Source organism: Acomys russatus, chromosome 31 (assembly GCF_903995435.1).
Source record: "Acomys russatus chromosome 31, mAcoRus1.1, whole genome shotgun sequence".
NCBI classification, from domain to species: domain Eukaryota; kingdom Metazoa; phylum Chordata; class Mammalia; order Rodentia; family Muridae; genus Acomys; species Acomys russatus.
The window spans coordinates 18281961-18307374 of NC_067167.1; the positions used below are offsets into that span (position 1 = coordinate 18281961).

General features: G+C 44.6%; 1 protein-coding gene across 4 annotated transcripts in view; it reads right to left on the reverse strand.

The window, feature by feature from the left end:
* Cradd (CASP2 and RIPK1 domain containing adaptor with death domain) overlaps window positions 1-18760 on the reverse strand; it is a 148426-nt gene extending 129666 nt beyond the window's left edge. Inside the window, exons 1-2 of one of the 4 annotated variants that reach the window (XM_051172795.1) lie at window positions 18635-18760; window positions 16905-17204 (exon numbers count right to left, since the gene is read on the reverse strand). In XM_051172795.1, coding sequence (XP_051028752.1) covers window positions 16905-17202 — 298 coding nt within the window. In that variant the 5' untranslated portion in view covers window positions 17203-17204; window positions 18635-18760. The other 3 variants (XM_051172792.1, XM_051172793.1, XM_051172794.1) reach the window with 3 other exon arrangements.
* Between the last annotated feature and the right edge of the window lie 6654 nt (window positions 18761-25414).

The window sequence follows — 25414 nt, forward strand, 5'->3', positions numbered from 1 at the left end:
GTGACTCATTTCTGGACTAACTTAATGCCTGGCACATAGTATAACCTCAATAAACGCTGACCGGCTGAAGAAGGAAGGGTAAGTTAGTTGTGCTAAGATTTGCCCACTTACTAGTAGCGACTTCTGTGCCCTACAATCATGTATGGTATTGAACCAGCTGATAAGGAGTGAGGCGGGAGGGGTATGACCACTCTGCCACACCACGGCTTGTAACAGTTCCCTTTGAAATACACTCTGTGGTTAAGTGAAAGAGCCATGAGGAATGCCTTACTGGGCACAGGGAGAAAAAGGCCAGCTATGCAGAACAAAGCCAGCCTATCTGGAGAATATTTTAATACACCACTGGCAGAAACAAAACCAACTATAATCTAGCAGCTTGTGGAAAGCAAAGAAAAGATTTCAGAACCTAATATCGAAAAAACATGTGAATAGAAAAATGCTAAAAAAAAAAAAAAAAGAAAGAAAGAAAAGAAAAGAAATCAGGTTATATAATAATCTAGTGAAAGACTTTGAAATAGAATATTCACAGAAAGATAAGCAAACAAAAAAGAATATTTAGACAGCAGAGTGAAAACACTCTCCCCGTTTCCTCAAGAGGCACCAGGGAAGGTCATTCAAGTCCACCCTCCCACCCCCAGCCTCTGCTAAGGGAAACAGCAACAGGCCTCAAGAATAATTCAAAAAGACTCTCAAGTTGACTAAGGACTCCAAAATCAAAACAAAACAAAACAAAACAAAAAAAAACCCAAACCTGTAATATAGCCACACGTACATAATTGAACTTTTCTTTTTTTTTTTTGTTCAGCATCTTGTAAGAAATCCCAGCTTTCAGCATTAGTGACAAGTAAACTGTGACTTTCTAGAAATGAGTGGTAGTGGACAAGTGCTCTCCAGGTAGAGAAATGTACTATGACGCTGAGGGGCCTTAAGGTGATCCATTCTGGATCATGAAATCTGGGGACCAGCAGAAGCAGGCTGCCCACCACACCTTTCCCTCCCCTTTGCCTAAAGCCGACTGTAATGTGCAGACTGTGAGACCCTCCTGTGAGATGCCCCTGTCCACAGGGACAAAAGAAGACACTCCTGTCTCTGAAGACATACATGGTCACAGAGCCGAACATGAAAGCTCGGCCCTTGCAAGTTCCCAGCTCTGCTGCCATTAGAGTGCAGCGCATCTCTACAATAGTCCACGTTTCTTCAAACCTAAATAAACACTCAAAAGTTCAACTGCTTCCCTGGGTCTGAATTCCCTTATAAACGGGCTGATGTCATAAAACTTTGTGTGTGTGTGTGTGTGTGACAGGGTTTCTCTGTGTAGCCTTGGCTGTCCTGGACTCACTTCATAGACCAGGCTGGCCTCAAACTCACAGTGATTCACCTGCCTCTGTTTCCCCGAGTGCTGGGATTACAAGTGTGTGCCACTGCGCCTGGCTCATAGACCTTGTTTTAAGTTTAGAGGATGGAGAGATGGTTCAGCATCCAGGAAACCCAGGTTCAAGTCCCAGCTCCCACATGGCAGCTCACAACTGTCTGTAACTCCAGTTCCAGGAGTCTGACGCCCTCTGCTGGCCTCTGTGGGCACTAGGCACACACATGGTATATGGACATACATGCAAGCAAAATACACACATAAAAAAAATTACATTTAAAAGAATAATAAATAAGATGAAGAGTAATAAAGGGAGACTCTGTATATCATTTTCTATATGTGTGTGCATGGGCAGCACATGTTACACACCACAACACGCACACCAAAAATAAGTAAGTAAATAAATAAATAAAAGCTTATTTTAAGCTGAATACTTTACTGGTCTTTTAATATGAGACTCCACCATAAACCTAGGATATCTGAGGAGAAACCATTTTACTTTCCCTACATGTACAAGCTGAAATTTTGACATAAAAAAAAAAAAAGCTCAAATTTTTCATATTATATTTTATTACTAGTTTATTACAACCATACCTGCCTCTTTTGGGGGGGGGGGTGCTGGTTTTTGTTTGTTTGTTTGTTTGCTTTATAGACCAAGCTGGCCTCGAACTCACAGTGCTCTCCCGCCTCTGCCACCTGAGTGCTGGGATTAAAGGCGTGCACCACCACTGCCAGTGATATGTGCCTCTTTAAATGTAATGAAATTAACAAATAAACACTGCATGTAATTACTACTTATAAGATGATAGTTTGTATTTGTAACATTATAATGAAATACCTGGGTAACTTATAAACACATAGAAACGTATTTCTCAGTTGTGGATACTGGAAATCATAGATCAAGGTGCTGGCACTCGCTGTCTGCAGAGGTCCTTCCGCCGCGTCTTCACAGGGCACTGGGAGGATCACGGGCTCTACGGGTGATTGAGGAAGTCTGCCACTGAGGGTCAGCTTTGAGACTCTGGAATCTAGGCCCCGCTCCCTGTTTTCTTCCCTCTGCTTCTAGACTGCTGATGGAAAAGGACCAGCACCCACATGCTCCCCAGCCACATCTCCCTCGCCATGATGGACTGTGTCCCTCTGAACAGTGAGCCAAACACATCCCTTCTCCCGGAAGTTACTTACTACTGTTGGCACGCTTCTCACAGCGGCAGAGAGGAACGGAATCGCCAGGCTACTATACTATACAGTGTTTGCTCCTGTCTTGTAGTTGTCACAATTTAGACTCTTTGAAAATATGACTTGGTTTAGCAAAGATGGGGCCTTTTTGTCTGAGTTTGGCATGTTTTGACCCACTAAGATGTCCTGCTGGTAGCCTCTGGAAGCCCAGTAGTATTTACTTTCCGGGAAGCCTCTTTGCTACTCTCAGACTGCTTTCTGGTCCATCCACATAGCCTATCAGGTGGCCACTCCATGTGGCAGTCACTTAGCTCCAGAGAGGGCTGATTTTCAGGCTTAAGGGTGTGGAGGTGTGGGGTGTGGGGAAGGGGGCAAAGGGGAAGGGGGGACCTTTTATAAGCTCTTTAAAATTGCGGACTGTGTCCTGTACTGTAACAGCATGATCTGGTGCTTTGTGTTTGATTGTTCATTATTTTGACCCCTGAGGTTTGCTTGCTGTGTTTTATGAGCAGATGCTCACAGATCCCAAAACGATGTTCCTAGTCCTTGCCTCCAAAATATCCCTGATTGGCTGAGTAAATGGTTACACACCTGGGCAGGGTAGACGTTAGGGAGGCGTGGCCAAGGTTCATAAACTTGGAGGAGTAGAGGATCATGGGAAGAGGGAGAAAGGAAGAGACAGATACAGGAGGAGAAAAGGGAAGAGAGCCATAACAGGTTAGCTTGGAGAGAAACACGCAGATCAGCGTGGTGGGAGGACAGCAGCCCAGATGAGAAACGTGTGCAAGTACTTATGAATTATGGATGTGAAGCAGCCAAGATAGGAATAATTAAGGCAAAGGGCATGGGGTGTGAGGCTGGGAGGTAGTTTAGGGGGTTAATATCTGCCCAGCCCCACATAGAATAAGGCTTATCTAAAATCAATTCCAGCACTCGGGAGGCAGAGGCAGGCAGTGAGTTGGGGGCCAGCATGGTCTACAAAGCGAGTCCAGAACAGCCAAGGCTACACAGAGAGACCTTGTCTCGAAAAAGCAAAATAAATAAATAAATAAAATCTACCAGGTACCTGTGTCTTTTATTGCTTATTATAAGGCGTTGGATCATTCCACCATCATATTTATAGATTATTATTAATAAGCATTATTAGCATTTTTATATTCTTCCTACAGCTCCAAAAAAAAAGGAAATGGAGTGGGGACGGGGGCTTCTTCTAGTGTGACACCTGTATTCCCTGGAGATCTCCTTCACTCCTCTAGTAGCTAACCAGAAGTAACCTTCTACTAGGTAAAAGCTCCTCACAGTTCTGAGCAGTGACCACTGGCTGACTCAACACATTACATCTCTTAAAAGTTAAAAGAGGAGGGGTCTCGCTCAAACTATGGCACCAGCCAAGGACAATACAGGCCGTAAACTTTAAACCCCTACCCAGATCTAGCCAATGGACAGGACATTCTCCACAGTTGAGTGGAGAGTGGGATATGACTTTCACACGTACTCTGGTGCCTCACATTTGACCATGTCCCCTGGAGGGGGAGACCTGGTGGCACTCAGAGGAAGGACAGCAGGTTACCAAGAAGAGACTTGATACCCTATGAGCATATACAAGGGGAGGTAATCCCCCTCAGGAACAGACATAGGGGAGGGGAATAATGGGAAAATTGGAGGGAGGGAAGAATGGGAGGATACAAGGGATGGGATAAACATTGAGATGTAACAAGAATAAATTAATAAATAAAAAAAAGTTTAAAAAAAAAGAAAAAAAGGTTAAAAGAGGACATGACTGTGTGGGGAGCAGGAAGAGCTGGAAGGAGGAACGGAGGAGACGATATATATGATTAAGATACACAGAGAGAGAGAGAGAGAGAGAGAGAGAGAGAGATACACACACACACAAAACATGCATGTGTATATGTATGCACAGTATATGTGTGTGTGTATCTATGAAACTTTGAAATAAGTTGGTTTTTTTTTGTTTTTTGTTTTTTGGGTTTTTTTGTTGTTGTTGTTTTTTGTGTTTTTTTTTTTTTTTTTTTTTTTTTTTTTTTTTTTTTTTGGTTTTTCGAGACAGAGTTTCTCTGTGTAATTGTCCTGGCTGTCCTGGACTCACTTTGTAGACCAGACTGGCCTCAAACTCACAGCGATCCGCCTGCCTCTGCCTCCCGAGTGCTGGGATTAAAGGCGTGCACCACCACCACCCCACCCCCTACCCCTGGCCCTAGTCATGATTTCTATCTGGAAACGGAAAAAAGAACCCTCAGCCAGCTGGGTGGAGGCAGAAAGAAGCAGGCAGATCGCTATGAGTTCAAGGCCAGTCTGGTTTAAGAGTGAGTCCAGGACAGCCAAGGCTACACTGAGAAAACCCTGTCAGAGTGGGAGGGGGGAGGCCGCAGCCAAATGGTTACAAAACAAACATGAAAGAACTGAAGGGATTTATCTGCCTATAGCACTAATGTGTGACCAAATCATAATATAAAGAGATGAAAACAGAAAAGACAAGCTTTAAAAGTAAGATAATAGTAGTAGTAGTAGTATTTTAAAAAGTAAGCTTAGGTGTCTTAGCATAGCAATTGCCATGCAAGTCAAATGATGTAAGTTCAAGGCCCCAAACCAAGTCTCCTGAAAGCTTCCTCCAACCATCACATGCTTTCACTCAATCACATTTGTTAAAAATCCTTCATCGCCTTTTTTAAAGAGCCTCTTGTTTGGGGGTAAGGTGGGTCTGGAAAGATGGCTCAGCAGTTAAGAACATTGCTGCTTTTGCAGAGGACCCAAGTCAGGTTCCCAGCATCCCTGTTAGGTGGCTCACAACCACCTGTAACTCCAGGGGATCTGGTGCCCTCTTCTGGCCTCTGCAAGAATAGCACTCATGTGCACAAATCCCTACACAGACACACACATAACTAAAAAATAAAAATACTTATTTAAAAAAAAAAAAACAACTCTTATTTTGTAAACTAAAGCAAACACGCAAAAACACTGATATATACTCAATGCTACATGAGAGACCTGAGAAAAGAAAAAGTCAGAAAATAAGTCATCTTAGCCCAGATCAGGAACTCTAAGGTGACTAATTAGAGACAAGAAGTGACATTAGCAATAAAGATAAGATTGCCTAGTGACTGAAAACAATGGTCTGTGCACAATTCAACAGCCTCCCTGCTACACTAAGTGGGCTTGAGCAACTTATATAACGCCGGCCTCTGTAAGCTGGAAGTGACAATCACAGTGACTAACTCAAAAGGCCTCTACGAGCAGGAAGTGATCTTACATGTCCAACTGATGGAGTGCCTGTGGGTGTGGATGTGTTCCCTCAGACCCGTACCAGAACCAAATTCTCTTTCTAACCCGTAGTGTTTTCAACCCCTTCCCTCGCCCCCATGTGTTCTGATTTTTAAAGGCTTAACGAGATTTCTCTTACTCCAAATAGGACTCTCCTATGTTTTCTCTACTACATTTATTTCTTAACATGATCCTTGTTGTAAAAATATGGACCAGCCTCCTCCCTTAAAGGATCAGCTATCATTTCTTGCCAGGAGATGGGAAGGAGCTGGGGAGTACCACAAGCCTACTTTGTGCCATCTGCTTTCCCTCCGGCCCCCCTTGGTTGACCTTCTCCACTCCTGGTGATTCCAGCACCCAACAGAAGCACCCATGACCCAGGCATGGCCCACAGTGAGCACCCCAAAGCAACACAAGGGAGGGCCTCAAGGATATGACCATCTGGTGCCTCAGGCCTCCCTCACCACTTTATCCAGCCCCTGTTGAGTCCTTCAATTTTAGCCACGTTTTTCAAACACAGGGTTCTTACAGCTTGAGCCAAAGAACTCATCTTATATATAAAACCCTGGCTTGGGTGATGGTCCCTCTGTTGTGATTCAGAAGTCAAATGTCGACCTCAGGCTCGTGTATTTGAACACGTGGTCCCCCCAGCTACTGGCACTGTCTGGGAAGGTTAGAGAACCCTTGGTGGGGAGTACCTTGGGGAGGCCTGGCGTTGAAGTTTTATAACCTGTCCCCATCTCCGGCCACCATGCATTCCCTGCCATGACAGACAGTATCCCCCATGGAACTCAAAGTCAAAATAAGCCCTCTCCCTTAAGTTGCTTTTGTCAAGGTTTTTTGTTTTTGTTTTTGTTTTTTCCATTGTGACAAGGAACTAAATTAATACAATGTCCTTTCCTGGCCTCTAAGATCCACTCCAGCTCTAAACCTCTAGAGAGATGGCAGCAGGACAAGCCCCAGCTGACGTGCTGCAAGGGCCACCAGCAACAGCGTCATTCACATGACAGAACTAAGCGGAGCTTCAAAACCACAGGCTTCTTATTTACTACAATGATATCACAAACAAGGTAATGGTTGCTGTCCTACTGCCTGGCAGACAATGTCCAAATTCCCAAATTTTGCTGATCTTCAAGGTAGTTAATATCTTTTTTTCATGCTGCTAAGCTTAGACCAATGACCAGCTTAGACCAATCACTGGGATAGTTTCATTCAAAATCCAGGACAGGAGTCAAGACTTAAAGTCTCCAACTTCTAATCCTCCTGCCTCCATCCCCCAAGTGCTGGAACAATGAGTAATCAGATCCTGTCCCTTTGGAGAGGCGAGAGCACCTGAAGTTTATGCTGTCCCATGACGTAATCGGTCATGTTGATGTAATGAAGGCTATTAAGAACTCCTTGGGGCAGGGCTTAGAGAACCTTCCCGATGGAGGAGGTGCACATGGAAGGCTCAGGCGCCCTACGTCTCTCCTTCTGTTCCTTGCCCTGTACATGTCTTCATCTGCATCCTTAGGAGCATGCTTTTCAATAAGCTGTTGAGTGTGCTCCTCTCAGCTCTGTAAGTAGCTCAAGAAAAGTAACTGAACAAGAGGGAAGGAACGTCACAAGGATCCCCTCTTTATTTAAGGTAAAGGACTGAACTTATGGCTGGCCTTGGAAGTGAGAGATGATCTCAGGACTTGTGGGGTCACACGCTAACTTCAGACAGTGTCAGAACTGAGTTGAACTAGTAGCCGCCCAGGTGGTGTTCCCTGAAGTGACATTGCTTGCTGGCTGGGTGGGGAAACATCCCACACAGTTATTTAGTCACGGCAGCAAGTCCGTGTTGATGACTGAATAAGAGACTGGAGACAACTTGAGTTTGTTTATCCCAGTGTCCTCTCAGCCACTTCAGATATCTCAGCAGCGTTATTTTGGTGACCATGTTGCCACCATCTCTGCCATGGTGCCGAATATAAATAGAACCTGAACATTTCCAGGAACTGTCAGCCTGGCACTTCCCACAGAGGGGGAAATCTTTCATATCATTAGCAAAATACAGCGCAGCACTAAGGGCTGTCCCAAAACATCTAGAAGTGACACTTCCTTTTTAATTAAAGTTTACTATTTGGAAAATCACATTTTTTAAAGGGGGGGGTGTAGGGGGAATGTCCTCCAAGGAATCATATACATCTTTGCTCTTTATGGCCAAACCAAAGAATAAGTATAAACACAGCTGCCTATTAAATTTAGGTAAAGCAAACATTCCTGCAGCTGGCTGCAGCATCAGCAGCCTACAAGTCTGAACCGTGCTCACAGAGATGGAGTGCTACCTTGCCAGGCAGTGGCTGAAGCGCTGGAGCAGAAAAGTTGGTTCTTGGTACCCACCGGCTGTAGACAGCATGATTTATGAGCTGCGAAGTAGGGACTGACTGCGGTATCAGCAGAAATAGCACGCTGTCCCTTGATCACAGCCAAGTTTTAGTCTTTTTGACTCTCTAGATAGTAGAGAAATGGTGAGAGTCTTGCCCCCCGCCCCCCATATAGCCTTGCTTCAGACCCCAGCCTCCTCCTCAAAGGACTGAACGAGATTAGGAAAGGAGGGAATCCCAAGACAACTGGAAAGAAAAGGCTTTCCTAAAAGCCCCTGAGCCTGTGTCTGTCAAGGGAGAACGAGTGGTTACTCAGAGCAGTGGAATACACTTGGGCTATCCAAAGTAGAAGGGAAAAGTAGAGGGTTTGGTTTGGTTTGGTTTGGTTTTTTAAATCAGAGTTTCTCTGTGTACCCTTGACTGTCCTGGACTGACTTTGTAGATGAGGCTGGCCTCGAACTCACAGATCCTCCTGCCTCTGCTGGGATTAGAGGCATGGAAAAACTGTTTTTTGATGAGGTGTTTTAATTATTTATATTTGTTTGTTTTCTTTGGTTTTTGTTTTTTCGAGGTAGGGTTTCTCTGTGTAGCCTCGGCTGTCGTGGACTCACTTTGTAGACCAGGCTGGCCTCGAACTCACAGCAATCCACCTGCCTCTGCCTCCCGTGCTGGGATTAAAGGCGTGCACCACCACCGCCCGGCTATAAGGTGTTTTAATAGGGTATAAATCAGCAGACATTGAAGTCAAAGAAAGCACCTAGGTTTATAATTTGGCTTTACACCCCTGTGTGTAATTAATTAAACATCCCTGTGCTTATAATGTCTCATCCTTATAATAAAAGGCTTCACATAGCGTGCAGGCCTAGATCTCCCTAAGCTGCAGAAGATGACCTTTAACTTCTTCTTCTTTTTTTTTTTTTTCCGAGACAGGGTTTCTCTGTGTAGCCTTGGCTGTCCTGGACTTGCTTTGTGGACCAGGCTGGCCTCGAACTCACAGTGATCCACCTGCCTCTGCCTCCCAGAGTGCTGGGATTAAAGGCATGCACCACCAAGCCCAGCTCCTGGCTCTTGTACTTTGAAATAAACCGGTAAGCCACCTATGTCTGGGCTTGTTTGTGCGCATGTCACTGGGTCTAAAGCCACTGCCTAGTCTACTCCCAGCGGTCCGTCTGGGCAGGAGCAGGGCCTGGATATGAGCGCTCACTCCTAGATCCCCCACGTAATTCCAGCAGGTGAACGATGCAGCCAAACGGTCCATATAATCATGGGAGGGAGGGGAAAAAAGACACAGTCAGACTCTCTGAGCAGAAAAGAGCATTAAATGCATTTGAAAGGGAAATGGAGCCATCCCTACTGGGGCAGGGCCTGTCACATGGTTTACAGTTCCTAGAAAGAGAGACAATTGCCAACAGATGCATTATCTCATCAGTCCCATAAATACTCATAAAACTCCGCTGCCTCGCTTTACATCAGCCTTGCAGAAGCAGAGGGAAGCCTCTGATAAGCAGCAGTCCTGAACTATTATGACTCCCTTTTAAGTGATTGAAATTAGGATTAATGAAAATAAAATATTTTAAGATAGTCTCAACCCAGACACTTGAAAAACCTTCAAATTTTTACTCTTAACATCAAAAAGTAAAATAAAACACTAGTACAAATGTTTAAAAGCCTCTTTTAACTATGAACGGCAGGGCATAACACAATTGCATTTCAAACCCAGTGGGGAGTCAAAACATTATGAGGCGGGAAAGGTCCTAAATCAAGAGCTGGTAGGCTAGGATTCCAGCCGCAGCAATAAATTACATCTAGCAGCTGTGTGATGATGAGCAAACTGACTTAATCTTCCAGGCCTCTGTTCTCACAGAGAAAAGGCGCCTGGTGGGTTGGTCCCTCCCAGCTCCTAAATACCAGGATCCACAGGCATCTTGCCAAGTGTCACAGTAATTTGCAACACGGTGTTTAGATTAAAAAGTTACAAACTTCACAAGGCTCCCGATAACGTCACCAGTGCCTGTAACCAGTGCCTGTCACCTCTCCGTGGCGTCCACTCAGATGCCTGGAGAGGACCTGGGCTTTGAAAGCAGCACACACGGAACCCTGCTTGTTCGGTGGGAGGAGGAGCCTATGAGAAGAAGCCAAAGGAGCGACCTCACAAGCCTATGACAATGTCTAGGCCGAAAGCTACTTGAGCAGCAGCACCAGAAGCACCAGTAGCAGCCATCTGAGCTGCACGAACCCTCCCCTCTCTAAAGCACACACCCCTGGGAGTGCACCCTCCCATGTTTCTGCCATGAAGGGGAAATACATGGGGGGGGAGGGGGGCACCGGCAATACAACTAGGCACTGTTAGAATTCTATTGCCCGTGAGGGTTTAAGCATTACCTTTACCCTTACTTATCTGGACTACTACAGGAGTGAAAGAGAAGTAAGTGCCTTCCACCCTGGGCTTCACTATTATTTAATCCCATGCCCCTGGCCCCGCCCCAATGATCTGAATTCATCTTAAGAACCGCGGCAAGGTCTCAGAGGTGCAACGGGAGCCACAATAGGGAGTAAGTGCCTTAACTGAGCCTGAGCTGGCACAGCATGTAATAGATCCCTGTGAGGGAGAAAGTCTTTTACTAGTTGCACTCCATCTCCTGTGTCCCAGAAGTGAGGTCAACACGTCAGAGGGGTTCTCTGAGGCTTTCTCTGACTGCCCTCCCCACCGCACAGGAGAACACAGTGAGCTCCGCGTCTGCAGTTTTGTTTACTGGTGGGTCCCGGGATACCTAACGCCTAGCACACAGTCAATCACCACACATTTGAAAGAATGAAGGGGCGGGAGAGATGGCTCAGAGGTTAAGAGCACTGGCTGCTCTCCCAGGGGTCCTGAGTTCAATTCCCACATGGTGGCTCCCAGCCATCTGCAATAGGATCCGATGCCCTCTTCTGGTGTGCATGAAGACAGGGTACTCATATACATAATAAATAAAAACATTTTTTTTTTAAAGAGAAAGGAAAGAAGAAAGGAACGCCTTCTGTCATCTGAAGGTCCTTCCTGCTAGATGCATGACACTTAGTCCCCAGGAAGTAGATGGTAATCATGCTGGGGATAGCAGAGGGAAAAGGCCGGATAAACACTTATCTCATGGGACAGGCTTTGATGTACGGCACTATGGAAAGAGCCTAGGGGAAGAATCCTCAGTCAGAACTCAAAGGAACCTGTGGTAATGTGCAACGCAGCTGTCCTGAGAGCTCCACACAGCTTCAAATGCGCCTGAGCATATACCTCAGAGCCAAAAACGTACCTCTCAGGAGAGCAGCTGAGACAGCAGCTCAGCAGGGTCACCCGAGGCCAGTTCACAAGGAGCAGGCTGGGCCTGGAGCCTCTGGGCAGAGGAGAAATGGGCAAGCCAGGTGGGGACAGCCAGATGACCCGGGACATACTGTTCATTGGGATGACCCACTGCAGGTCAGGCAATGGCTGCTTAAGGGCAGCCACTGAGCTGGGCTGAGGATTGATGTATCGGATGCCAGGTGGGAGGCAGAGCTGTGGTTCACTCTCGCTAGTGGCTAAGCATACACAACTCAGAAGTCAGGTTGATAAAGGAGAGGAAAAAGAAGCCTACGCCAGAAGTAAGACAAGGGGAAAGGTAGGGCTACCCTAAGGCTGTGGAAGTGACAACCATGGCAGAGCTGCAGCCCACACAGGCCAGAGCAAGCAAGATGGAACAGAGAGTACTGTGGCCCAGGAACCTTGCCACCACAAGCCTTACACCAAGTCCTATCAGAGACTTTCCCAAGCTCCTTTCCCAAGCCCGATTAGCTCAGGCACTGGGGAGAGCCATGGGGCTGACAGGCCCACCAGGCGGGGAAGCCAGCCACCAGCCACCAGCCACCAGCCACCCGCTGCCTTCACCACCCCCAGGCGCTGTCCTGTCTCCTAAAGTGACCCAGCAGGAGCACAGCAAGGGCTTCCAGCTGATCTAATGTCTAGTGTGTGACCTTGGCCACAGCAACGTGCTGCGAAGTGTTCCTTCCACCATGCCAAGGTGGATTAAGTCATTTTATCGGCAGATGAGTCCTTGTGCGGTGAGGAAAACACTAACTAATTATTCACTCGGACTTTCATACTTTGTTTTTTAAAACAGAGATGGCCAGACCTAAGCAAATTCGGAGCTGTAATCAGAAGACTCGGGTAGCTTTTTTTTTTTTCTCTTTCTTTTTTTCTTTTTTTTTTTTTTTTTCTTTTTTTTTTATGTCTGAGGATTTGCTGAGAAGTGGGAGTTAGAAGTATAGAAAAGTATAGAAAATGAGACAAAACTCAGTTTTACTCTTTAAAAAAAACTTACATCAGCAAATATACAAAGAGAAAATCACTAAGATAACACACACACACACAAATATCTGAGGTAGCTCAAAATGTAGAAATGAAAGACAGAAATTAATACACAAAAAGGGAAAACCAAGGCTCTGCCAGAGGAACAAAGCAGAAAACTGTAGTAAAAAGTAAGGTTAGTTCATTCCTGAGAAAGGACCAAGGAAGGGCTTGGCTAAGAGAAGGCCCATCCTTCCTTCCCATTTCTTCTCCAGGCTTCCCAAGGGCAGGGCACCAAACCCATTCTATGAACAATCACCTCCATCCAACATAAGCAAAAAGCTAAAAAAAAAAAAAAAAAAAAAAAAGGCCACTGCGTGCAGACCTCACAAACACCCTGTTTTCCTTGGGTTGAGATATCAAAATCCTAGAAGCCTTTACAAAAATGAAAGTATGCTACTTCGTTCTTGACTCAGTATTAGAGAGATGCTGGGGGTCCCAGAAAATAGGCCTCAGAGTTCGTTGGGTTTTTTTTTTTCCCCAAGACATTAAATTAAGTTGGAAGGCATTTCAGCTCTGATGCTAGCCCACGGTTTTAAGCCTCCCTTGATCTCCTTCCCACCAAAAAAGAACCCAACACCCACACAAGCCTCCAATTTACTAAACTTCAATTTAATTTTAAAATTATATTTTCATGAAACTAAACACCTAAAAATACTTAAGGCCTTAAATACCAGAAAGCAATTAAGCATCAGCTCCTTTAAAATATATTTCTTCCATCCTCACCCCACCCCAAAACACATACGCACACATGTAGTTCATAGGTGTATACATTTACCACTAGTCTCTAGGGCATAACAGATTTTCAATAATCAATAAGGATTTTGTTGTTGCTGTTTCGTTTTCCAAGAGGGAGTTTCTCTGTGTAATAGCCCTGGCTGATCTGGAACTCACTGTGTAGAGTAGGCTGGCCTCCAACTCACAGAGATCAGCCTGCCTCTGCCTCCGGAGTGCTGGGAGCTGTCAATAAGGATTTTTTTTTTTTTTTAAGTGATTCTTGTGGGCTAGAAAACTACAAAAGAAGAGAAGAATGACAAACCTCAAGTTCATGGCTTATTAGCAAGAGTTAGGAATGGCAGGGTTCTCAAAGGCAATTGTATTGTCACCTCTTTTTTTCCTTATAAAGAAAGAATTTGGCTGGGCATCATGGCCCACGCCTTTAATCCCAGCTCAGAGAGGCAGAGACAGGTGGATCTCTGTGAGTTTGAGGCCAGCCTGGTCTACAAAGTTACTCCAGGGCAGCCAGGACTACAAGAGAAACCCTGTCTTGAAAAATCAATAAAAATAAAAAATAATTTTAAAAAAAAGTTTGTTGGGGGCTTGCTTACATTTCTGGGGGTTTAGAGTCCATGCCTATCATGGTGAGGAGCCTGGCTGCAGTAGCTGAGAGCCCACATATCTGTGAGCACTGGGCAAGGAGAGAGCTAACCCTGAGTGGAGTGTCACTCTTCTTAAAGCTAGTATGGACAGGTGTTGACTGTTAGTCTCTGCACCTTACTTATATTTTCAGTATTATTTAAAAGAGTCAATATTTAGCCACAGTGATATTTTTAATGGTTTTATATAATTGTCACTGAGAGAAATCAATAAATCAAACCCCCACAGCAGAATTGTTTTCACTAGCAGAGTTAACCAAAATCACACACACACAAAGCAATTCGCAGGACTCGCTCCCTCCTGAGCCAATCTAGCGCCTCCATTTAACCCTTCCACTGAATTAACAAACCTTGGGGAAACCTTGTTTTCTAAGCGTATGTACAGATATAGTCACTTTTTTTTTTCCTTGACACAAACTGCTTCATTTACTTCCTTTTTAAAAGCACCGTTTCAGGGCTGGAGAGAGCGCTCAGCAGTTAAGAGCACTGGTTGCTCGTGCAGAGGACCTGGTTTCGGTTCCTGTGTGGCAGCTCACAGGCATCTCTAACTCCAGTTCCAAGGGACCCAGCTCTCTCTTCTTCCGTGAGCACCAGGCACACACATCACACGCAGGCAAAATACTCAAACGCATAAAATAAATAACTATTTTTAAAAGCGCCTTTCCCCTCAGCTTCTCCTTGACTTGTATAATGTGTTAAAGGCATATCGTAATTCTCTCTTGCTTTCTGAATAAATCAAGAAATGAAAATGAGGGTCACATTTCTATGACAGGTCATGACAACACTATTTACATAACCCACAATAATCATGTAATTAAACTAAACATCTTGAGAGCGAACGGCTTTTAGTTGTCTGGTAGCCAGGAGGACCTTCTAAGTAAATACCAGAAAATCACAAATCATTTTTGACACCTCCCCAACTCTGTTATATTATTCTGCTTTTAATAAAGTGGTTGAAATGTCAGAGATATTTTGCCCTGGCTTTGTTCAGACACACGGAATATGTAATTTTCAAAGGGCAACCCCAGCTGAGAATTCTAAAGGTCCTCAGGGGCCAGCATTTTCACTGTTTCAAAAAGATATGTAATTTGGACAAGCTGGGAATAAAGATATTTTTAGATGCTCAACTGAATGTTTGCCAGGTCTTAACTACCCACCTCATTCTGGTCAGATATTCAGATTATGTGTTATTGGTGGAAAAATAATTAATTACAATTACTTAATATATGTCATCTCAAAACCATTCAAAATATAAGGTCCATAGCATTTGGGGTTTTTTGTTTGTTTAGCAGTTACAGTCATTTGGTAGGTGGGAGTTGAGGCAGGATCTTGGTATGTGATCCCTGGCTGTTCAGGAACTCACTATGCAGACCAGACTGGCCTGGAATTCACAGAAATCCCTCTCTGCCTCTGCCATTTTTTTTTTTTCAATCTTTAAAATAATAGGGGCTGGGTTGATGGCTCAGCGATTAAGAGCACTAACTGCTCTTCCAGAGGACCAAGGTTCAATTCCCAGCACCCACATGGCAGCTCACACCTGTCTATAACTCCAAGATCTGACACCGCAGGCAAAGCACCAATGCACATAAAATTTAAAACAAAAACAAAAAACAGTTACAATAAGTTTTAGAGACCACCGACTTGGTCCTGTATATTTATCAAAACCCCAGAGAATGTTGAATTCTTAACTCAGAAAAGGTTGCTAACTCAGTTTGGAGCAGCTGACTTCGCCAACTTTCCATTATCTTCTTTTTTAAAAAAATTAATAATAATAATAACAACAACAACCTTTCCAGGTCAACCCCTGCTCTTTGTTAAAAAGCAGTATTTCTGAGAGAAGTTGAAAAGAATGTCACTTTCTTTTTTTTTTTTTTAAAGATTTATTCATTTGTTATGTATACAGGTTTCATTATAGATGGTTGTGAGCCAACATGTGGTCGCTGGGAATTGAACTCATGACCTTTGGAAGAGCAGTCAGTGCTCTTACCCTCTAAGCCATCTCTCCAGCCCCAAGAATGTCATTTTCTACAACAGCTCCATCCTCTCACAAGCCAGGCACACAGCACCAAGCTGTTTCTTTTTTCTTTTCTTTTCTTTCTTTCTTTTTTTTTTTTTTTTCTGTTTGTTCCCCCCCCCCCCAGGCAAAGTTTCTCCATGTAGCCTTGGCTGTCCTTTGTAGACCAGGCTGGCCTCAAACTCACAGCGATCCACCTGCCTCTGCCTCCCAGAGTGCTGGGCTTACAGGCATGCACCACCATGCCTGGCTCCAAAGCTGTTTTTTGTTTTTCTTTTTCTTTTTCTTTTTTTCAAATCACAGCTTCCAATTCTCCTTGAAAATCCAAATGAGATTCACCCCCACATGACTGCCCTTCCAAAATAAAACACTTCAGGTGTCTGATCAAAGCTGATTTTAAAAGGCCACTTTAAACCAAAACCCTAAAAAACAAACAAACAAACCAAAAAACAAAAACAAGGCAAGCTTCAGAAGAACCCCCATGGCCTCTGAGGCTGGCTGCAGGAGGGACAGGTGCAGGGCATACCTTCCTAGAGGCTGTCTCCCATGATTTGACCTCCTCCAGCTGGCAGCGAGGCACCCCACAAATCACTTATCAGTAGGCCAAAGCCTGCCTTCCCGTGTGCACTTTCCAAATAGCTCCTGTTGCCAGAGGGCTCAGATTGACCCGGCTCTCCCATGAGGACATGCCTCCCAAGTGACGGGCCAAGTTTCCCTGGAAGCCTATCTAAATTGTTCTCTGAGCTCCGTCCTTAACCTCTCAGCCTCAAGGCTCACTTTCCCTTTCCCTTCTTCCCCACTCCTCATCCCGCCCCTCCAAGGCCACGCCCTCTGAGTCCAAATTGTTGAACTCACGAACGTTGACAATCTCCCCCCCCCCCCCGCCCACGCCCCTCCTAAAATACCAACTCCCAATGCAAAGCGCATGGCTGGGGCCACAGCTCAGCTGTTTTGAAGGGATCTCTCTGAGGCCTACCTGTAGGCGCCTCAGCTGCGGCTTCGTCTCTCGCCTTCTCCAGCTTCTCCCTTACCCAGGGAAACTCCTGGAGGGAATCTAGGAAGGTATCAAACGCTTTGGGGCCCCTGGAAGGCAGGATGTCCAGCAGCAGCATCGTCTTCCGGAGGCCTGTGGTTTGAGCCTTGATTTCTTGAACGTGGTTTTCTGTCAAAACTCCTTCCTGGTAAAGGTACTGAAGGACCAGGCCCTCCACCAGTACCTCTGCACCCAGCTCCAGGCGCAGGGAGCGCAGCACATGTTTGTCTCTGGCATCCATTTCTTCCTTGAAAGAGACAAAAATCAGCACTCAGGCTAGGGATGCTGATGGGGCCCCTAAAAACAATGTTGTTCAAGGTCAGTCGGATCTTCACATTTTTCTAAATATATATATATATATGGGTTGAGACAGCCTTGGCTGTCGTGGACTCTCTTTGTAGACCAGGCTGGCCTCGAACTCACAAAGATCCGTCCCCCCCCCCCCCGGGCCCTCCCCCCGCGCGCCTCCAGAGCGCCGGAATTACAGGCATGCGCCAACATGCCTAACTGGATCTTCACATCTTTTGGGGGGGGGCGGGGGAGGGAGAGGTTCGAGACAAGGTTTCTCTGTGTTAGCCTTAGCTGTCCTAGACTCGCTTTGTAGACCAGGCTGGCCTCGAACTGACAGCGATCAGCCTGCCTCTGCCTCCCGAGTGCTAGGCTTAAAGGTGTGCGCCACCGAGTGCCCAAGCCATGGTGTTTCCTATGTGGCCGACGACATAAGCCAAACCAAGTTAATTTCCAACGCTTCCAAGCAGTGAACAGCACTAATTATGCATCTGTTCCTATCTCTACTCTTGACATAACGGGGTCCTATTTCAAGTCCTTGCTCAGGAAGAGATCCGACACAAAAACAGAGCCGGTCCCTTACTTACAAATGCAGTCCCCAAGGATTACAGAACAGCATTCCATTTTAGCATGCTAGAGAATAGTGGGTTTTGATTTAATATTGCTTTCGCCTGACTAAGTCCAGCACCCACACTGCAGAAGCTGCTAAAATGATCGGGGACCTTTATAAACCCTGACTAACAACAATCTGGAATAAGAACGAGTTTAAGGATCTTTCTTACAAAGGGGTAAGGCCTTCAAGGAAATAAGTATTTGTGTGCCTTTTACAACAAGCCTTATATACATAGTAACAGGAAAGAACGCCTTACAAGAATTCAGAACCTGGGTCACAGTACGACCGTGCCCACACATGCATGGGACATCTAATGAGCGCCGGTCGCTGGTGTCCTGAGAGGTGACTGTGCGGTGGCAATGAGGGCAATAGAGGGAGGAGATGAGAGGAAGCCAGGACCACAGAAGGGGACATCGGATCCCAGGCTTCCTGACGACCCTCTTTAAAGTCCTGAGGCGGCAGGTGAGGGGGGCGGGGGTGTGACAATGTGTGGCAGCGTGTTTCCATTTGGAACTTAAAAAAAAAAAGGAATGAAATCCCCGACTCGGCAGCTGAAAAGCCCCTGCTGTGTCACCAACAGGAAGAACTACCAGTGACTGTCAGGGTAAATGAACCCGCGGAATGATCCTCACCGAGGAAACCGACACCCCGCACCGCCACCCAAACCTTGGCGCAGCTCGGAGACCAGAGCAAACTGAGCCGAGAGAGCCGCGCACGGGCGATGTCGCTACGGCGCGGGGATTTCGAGAGAAGATGGATTCCTGTTACTTACGTCTGCGACCACGTATCTTTAAACTAAATAAATAAATAAATATAACTGCAACCGGAATCCAGACTGTTAGGGAGCCTGAGCCGAAAACACCATCTTTGATGAGGGCAAAAACCCTAGGCAGGAAGTATTGCAGCCATCTTTCTTGAGGGCAAGGGCAGGAAGTGCGGTAACCATGTTTGTTGAGGGCACAAGGGGTCAGGTTGAAGCTTTCTCCGCCATGTTTGCTATGGGTAAACGAGGCACCCAGTCCTGAATTACCAAAAAAAAAAAGAGTGGTTTAAATAATCTAAGGCAATGATTCTCAGCCTTCCTAATGCTGCGACCTTTTAATATAGTTCTTCACGTTGTGGTGATTCTCTCAACCATAAAATTATTTTTGTTGCTACTCCATAGTGTAATTTTGCTACTGTTATGAATTGTCGTATAAATATCTGTATTTTCTGATGATTTTAATCAATCCCTGTGAAAAGGTTGTTGGAAACCCCCAGGTTGAGAACAATGATCTAAGGGGTTATCTAAGTGAAAGAATAAATGAATGGTTGGATCTTAACATTAAAAACTCCACAGTTACTCTAGCAGCTAAGCCCAGGGTTCAGTTCCCAGTAAAATACACATACTTGCACAAATTACTTTATAAAAATTAAAAGATTAATAAATGAATTCATTCAATTTTTAGTTAATTGGATGTCACATAACAAAAAGGATGTATCTGCTAAAATTTTTTTGAAGATAGGAAAATATTACCAGCACCTCCAGTTCTAGATGAGTATCTATAAACAAATCAGTGAACAGTTCTAAATCCCGTCCTAAAAGCCTTCCAATTGCATGTGCAGTTTTCTCAAGTGTTTTTTTTTTTTTTTTTTTTTTTTTTTTTTTTGCTGTCACTATCTTAGTGGCAGCGGTTTGACGCATGTGGTAGGAATTCTTTCTTTAGCATTTCAAATGCTTGCAGTATGTAGGAGCAGGAAGGCCAATTGTGTCATGCAAAATCACGAAGCCAGTACAGAGTAAAACCTAAGTTCTAACCAAGCTCCTCTGATTTCAGGCTCTTTCCAGTACACCACATAGCCGTGCAAAGTGGGCTCTGTTGTTCCACTGTCAGTCAAAATAGTACTAGTGAATCAGCCAGTTGCCACCTCCTACTCCTGCTATTCTTGAGTTAGACAGGGGCTCAAAAAACATGTTGAACACATGTTAACAGCAGTTGCTGTCCTCATCCAAGTAAGTAAGATTTTACATGGTCACCAGTAGCTGAGGCCTGTTGTCTTCTTGGAGTGGGGAGGAGATAGGTTTTCCAGCAATAAGCTTTGACAATTCTCACATGTGTTAGGAAAATTAAGTAGAACAATAAATATTCACACTGTGTTTTCAAGTTTAAGGCCTCTAAGGAGACAAGTATCAGAATCCTTGTCACAGGTGGCTCCTCCAACCTCCCTGGCCCGTCCCTCTCTGTCTCCTGGAATTGTGGCCCTAAGAGAATTAAGCACCTGTTACCCGACAGTAACAAGTTGGTGTTCAGGAAAAAGAAATAATCCCTTTTCCTCCCTTCCTTTCCTTTTGTGTTTACTTGTGTCCAGATATACTCCTTGTGGAGTTGAAGAGAGAGTAGTAGTATTTTTATGTCTTTCAAATTTGACCTTTACTTTTGCAATATTCAAAAACAACAAGTCAAAGAAGTTAGGTATTTGGGTTCTTCCGGTTTCACAGATGTGGAAATAAAGTCATAGAGGAAAGACATTCTTTTTTAGTGTACATGAAATAGGCACAAACTAGATCTTGAGTTAGCTCAGAAAAAAAACTGGTAAGTTCCAAATGTACAAAAGTACATACTTGGGCTGGAGAGATGGTTCAGTGGTTAAGAACACTGACTGCACTTCCAGAGGTCCTGAGTTCAATTCCCAGCAAGCACATGGTGGCTCACAGCCATACCATCTATCATGTGATCTGATGCCCTCTTCTGGCATGTAAGCACACATGCAGGCAGAGCACTGTATATATAATAATAAATAAATAAATATTTTTTTAAATTACATACTTTCCCATTATACAGTAAAATTTCAAATTTTAACAGAAGGATAGCTGTTGTAGAATCAGCCACAGCAGTAACTTCCTATGAGTTTGGAAGCTAAGTACAATAACTCTAAGAAGGGCATACGGATGCATGCCTTTAGTCCCAGCGCTGTCAGGACAGGTGAGATGACCTCTGTGAGTTCAAGGCCAACTTGGTCTACAAAGCTAGTTCCAGGCCAGAGAAGACTGTACAGTGACACCTTGTCTCAAAAGAAAGACAGCCAAGGCATGGTGGCACACACCTTTAATCCCAGCACTCGGGAGGCAGAGGCAGGTGGATCTTTGTGAGTTCGAGGCCAGCCTGGTCTACAAAGTGAGTCCAGGACAGCCAAGGCTACACAGAGAAACCCTGTCTCAAAAAACCAAAAAAAGAAAAAAAAGAAAAGAAAAGAAAGAGAAGGAGGAGGAGGGTTAAGAGGAGGAGACTCTTAAATTTTATCTTCCTTTACTGTATTCAGTACTGGGGATTGAACCTACGGCCTTGTATATTCTAGGAAAGCCCCCTATCACTGACCTATATTCTTTTTTTTTTTTTTTTAAATGTCTGTTTATTTTGAGACAGAGTCTCACTAAGTTGCCTACACTGACCTAGAACTTGATTATCCAGCTTCAGCCTCCCTGGTAACTGAGATTACAAGTAAGAGCTACCACCATCCCTGGCCCTCCTAAATTATTGAATAAAAAAGGCACAAACATTTAACAGAAAAAAAGAAATGAGAGAAAGAAAAGAGACATATAACGAGGTAGGAAAGGGAGGTAGGAGAGAAACTCAAAAAGATGGCAGGCTCCCACCTTAAACAGGTGATCAAGGTTAACATCAGGAGAGTCTGCAAGAGAAACATTACAGTCACAGAAGCCTGCTATGATCCTGGCACTCTGAGAAATCAGGGCAGGAGGATCATGAGTTCCAGGCCATCCTGGGCTTCACAGAGAACCTTTGTCTCAAGATAACAACAAAACATCATGTGGGTATGGCCTGCTTCCACGTGATAAGGACATCTCACCTCCAAAACACTACGGCCCAAATCTGCGACCTCAATCATTTCATTCGAAAACATCACACAAACTCAAATTAAAAATTCTACTGCAGGGGGCTGGAGAGATGGCTCAGAGGTTAAGAGCACTGCCTGCTCTTCCAAAGGTCCTGAGTTCGATACCCAGCAACCACATGGTGGCTCACAACCATCTATAATCAGATCTGGTGCACTCATGCAGAAATACATGCAGGCAAAACACTGTATACTTAATAAATAAATTAAAAAAATTCTACTGCATTCCTTAAAATTTTTTAAGAGTGTCAAGGTCGTGAAGGACAGAGACAAACTAGAAACTGTCATAGACTGAAGAAGACTGAAAGTGATGTAACAACTCAGGAAGGGAAGGAGCAAGAGGAGGAGATTGGAGGCAGGAAAAGGAGACATGGAAAGAGTGTGAAAGGCAAGAGTGGAAAGGGATTGTCAACAGTCAGCAAAGACTGACAAGTGCTGTGCCTGAGTCAGACCCCCAGCAGTTATTTTCTTGACATTTAGTGTAGAATCCCACACAGTCTCTGTTCCTCGTACCACCCATCCCCAAAATGATAAAGACAGAATTTGATGGAGAAAAATGATTATCTCTGTTGCTGCAGGCACCACCTCCCACCACAACCACTTCCCCAGCAGTGCTATCGAGTCATAAATGTGTCAATGCCCCAGAGAACTCAGGTTCAATTCCCAGCACCTACTGGTGACTCATAACTCTCTATAGCTCCAGTTCTAGGGGATCTGAACCCCTCTTCTGGCCTCTGTGTGCATCAATCATGCATGGGGTACATAGACATATATGCAGACAAAATACTCATGCATATAAATAACAATTTTTTAAAAGAAGAAAAACAGCATTTGTGGTTTGTGATAGATCTCACCTTTCAAAGGATATGGATGGGCATATATGGATGTATATCATGCTAGCTAATTGTATGCCAACTTGACACAGGCTAAAGTCATCTGAAAGGAGGTGGAACCCCAAATGAGAAAATGCCTTCATAAGGTTGAGCTGTAGGCAAAGCCCATAGAACATTTTCCTAATTAGTGATTGATGTCAGAGGTCCCAGGCCATTGTGGGCAGTGCCATCCCTGTGTTTGTGGTCCTGGGTTCTATAACAAAGCAGGTGAGCAATCCAGTAAGCAGCACCCCTCCATGGCCTCTGCATCAGTTCCTGTCTCCAGGCTCTTGCCCTGTTTGGGTTCCTGTCCTGGATTCCTTCAATAATGGACTACAATTTGGAAGAGTAAGCCAAATAAACCCTTTTCTCCTCAACTTGCTTTTGGTCATGGTATTTCCTCACCACAATTAAAAACCCTGACGGAGACAATATGTATCCACATAAAATTTTCTGGGGTTAATTCAAGCAGGAATTTGTCAAATGAGTCTTGATATAAAATAGAACATAAATAAACCACTTTTCTCATGCTGCTTTGTATATGATGCTAAACTATTCATCAGGTGACATTTCTAGGATTAGCATATATTGCCCAAGAGAACGCAGCCTGGGTACTTGTTTCCTATGATACAACTAAATGCAGGACTGAAAACTAACAATTAGATGTCCTTGAGACCCTCTCAAGCACTAAGTAACAACCAGCCTTAAGTTTCCTGAATGGCACACTCCAATAGCTGAATTATCTATTGCGTATCTACTGTACTGGCATCATGTTTCGTTGATTAGACAGAAATCATAGCTTCAGTGTGCTGGTTAGTTCTTGTCCACTTGTCAGGAACCAGTCACTGAGGAAGAGGAAACCTCACCTGAGGAGTTGCCTGCAGTAGATGACCGGCCTGTAAGCATGCTTGTCTTAATTAATGATTGATGAGGAAGGGCCCAGCCCATTGTGGATGGTACCACTCCTGCCATGGGGCTCCTGGGTTGTTTAAGAGAGTAAACTGAGTAAGCCAATGCTGAAGGAAGGTCTCCTGCGCTGTGCCACAGATGCTGATTTCAGCACACTGGAATCTGGTCACCACCCTGCAATAGCATTGTTATGAATGTTGAACCAGCTCCTGTACTCTGTGATGTAAGGAACCATTCCCCAATGTTTCCAGATTGACCGAATAAATACCTACACACCAGGGCAGGCCAGAAACGAGGTAGGCATGGCCAAAGTTCACAGGCTTGAAGGGAGAGACAGACAAGACAGGTAGAGGAGAAAGAAGGAGAGACACAATGGGAGAGGTTAAAAAAAACTATGTGGCCCAGGAGGAGGAACTCTGAAGATTGGCATGGAGAGAGGCAGCCTAGACAGAAAGCGTGTGCAAGCATTTATGGAGATATTGGATGGCAAGTAGGCCAGCTAGGAATGAGTAAAACGGATGGCATGGGATGTTGGGTTGAGAGGTAACAAGGTAGATTAAGGATTAATATCTGTTCAGCCCCAGGTGAGACCAGGCTTATTTGAATACAACAGGTATCTGTGTCTTCTATTGATTTGATAGCAGGTTAATAATAACCGCTGTAATAATTATAGGCTTTTAATAATGAACACCATTAGCTTTTTATATTTTCTACAGCAAGCCATAAGGAGCAAACCAGTAAGCAACCTTCCTTCTAGGTCTGTGTGATCAGGCTGGAAGACAGACATGTCATTAATCCCAGGAGATAGAGGCAAGTAGATCTCTGAATGCAAGATCAGCCTTGGGGAGGAGCCAGAAAAGTAGAACAGATTGCTAGTTAGTTTGAGGCCAAGCAGAGCAATTCAGTCAGAAGCTGAGAGAAGCTGGTTTGAATCAGTCTGCTAGGAGAGAAGTTTGAGCTGGAACAACTGAATTGAGCCAGCCAGTGGAGTACAGAAAGAACTAGAAAGGGTGACCTTATTCTGCACTAAGTCTCAGAGGCTGAATACATTCTAGGCCTACATTAGATTGTATGGAGGCTAGAAGCTTCCATGCCTGGGCCTAGGTTAGCAGACAGAGGCAGTAAATCTCTGAGGTGGATACTAGCATCAGGCATATAAAAGTTACTTTTACACTAAGACACACAATCAACTCAGTGGTTGTGGGATATTATTCATTTATATTAGTTGCTACCTGAGGTTAAACCTGGGGCTTTATGCATGCTGGTGAAACATTCTACTACTGAGCTACATCTCTCAGTGGAAAGATGTTTTTCAATGAACAACAAAGGATGTATAAAACTGTTTAGAATATGGCCACATGTTTGAAAACCATAGAACCTGCTATCATAACTATACAGAAAGAAATTTCACATGGCCACAAAAGTCCCTGAACTGTTACCAACTGGTCACACTGACCACAAAAAAAACTTCACCATGAATCCTGTTGAGAATTTTTCTCCAAGCAAAATTACATCATGTGTCTGCCAGGTGAGGAGGGCCAGTTAAGTAAGTCTGGTTGACTCCATGACAGGCTTCAGTTTCTTGTTAGCTTGGAGCAGGCCTGAGCCTCCATTCCACAGAAATGAGCTCAGTGGTTACAGAAAATGGCTGCCAATCGGGGACGGCCTAGCCACCTGACCAGAGGGAGATAAGATTTCTTAAGGTCAGTTTACTGCTCATCTGGAAATTTCTTGTCCTATAACTAACTCGTTACCGCTGACTAAGGTTGCCTGTACCTTTTCAGTCACCCTGAGCTTTTTCAGTTCCAATGCTCCAATCCTGTTAAAGGTCACCAACCCCTCCCATTTTGTCTAAATGGTGATCCCTGCATGCTGGACTT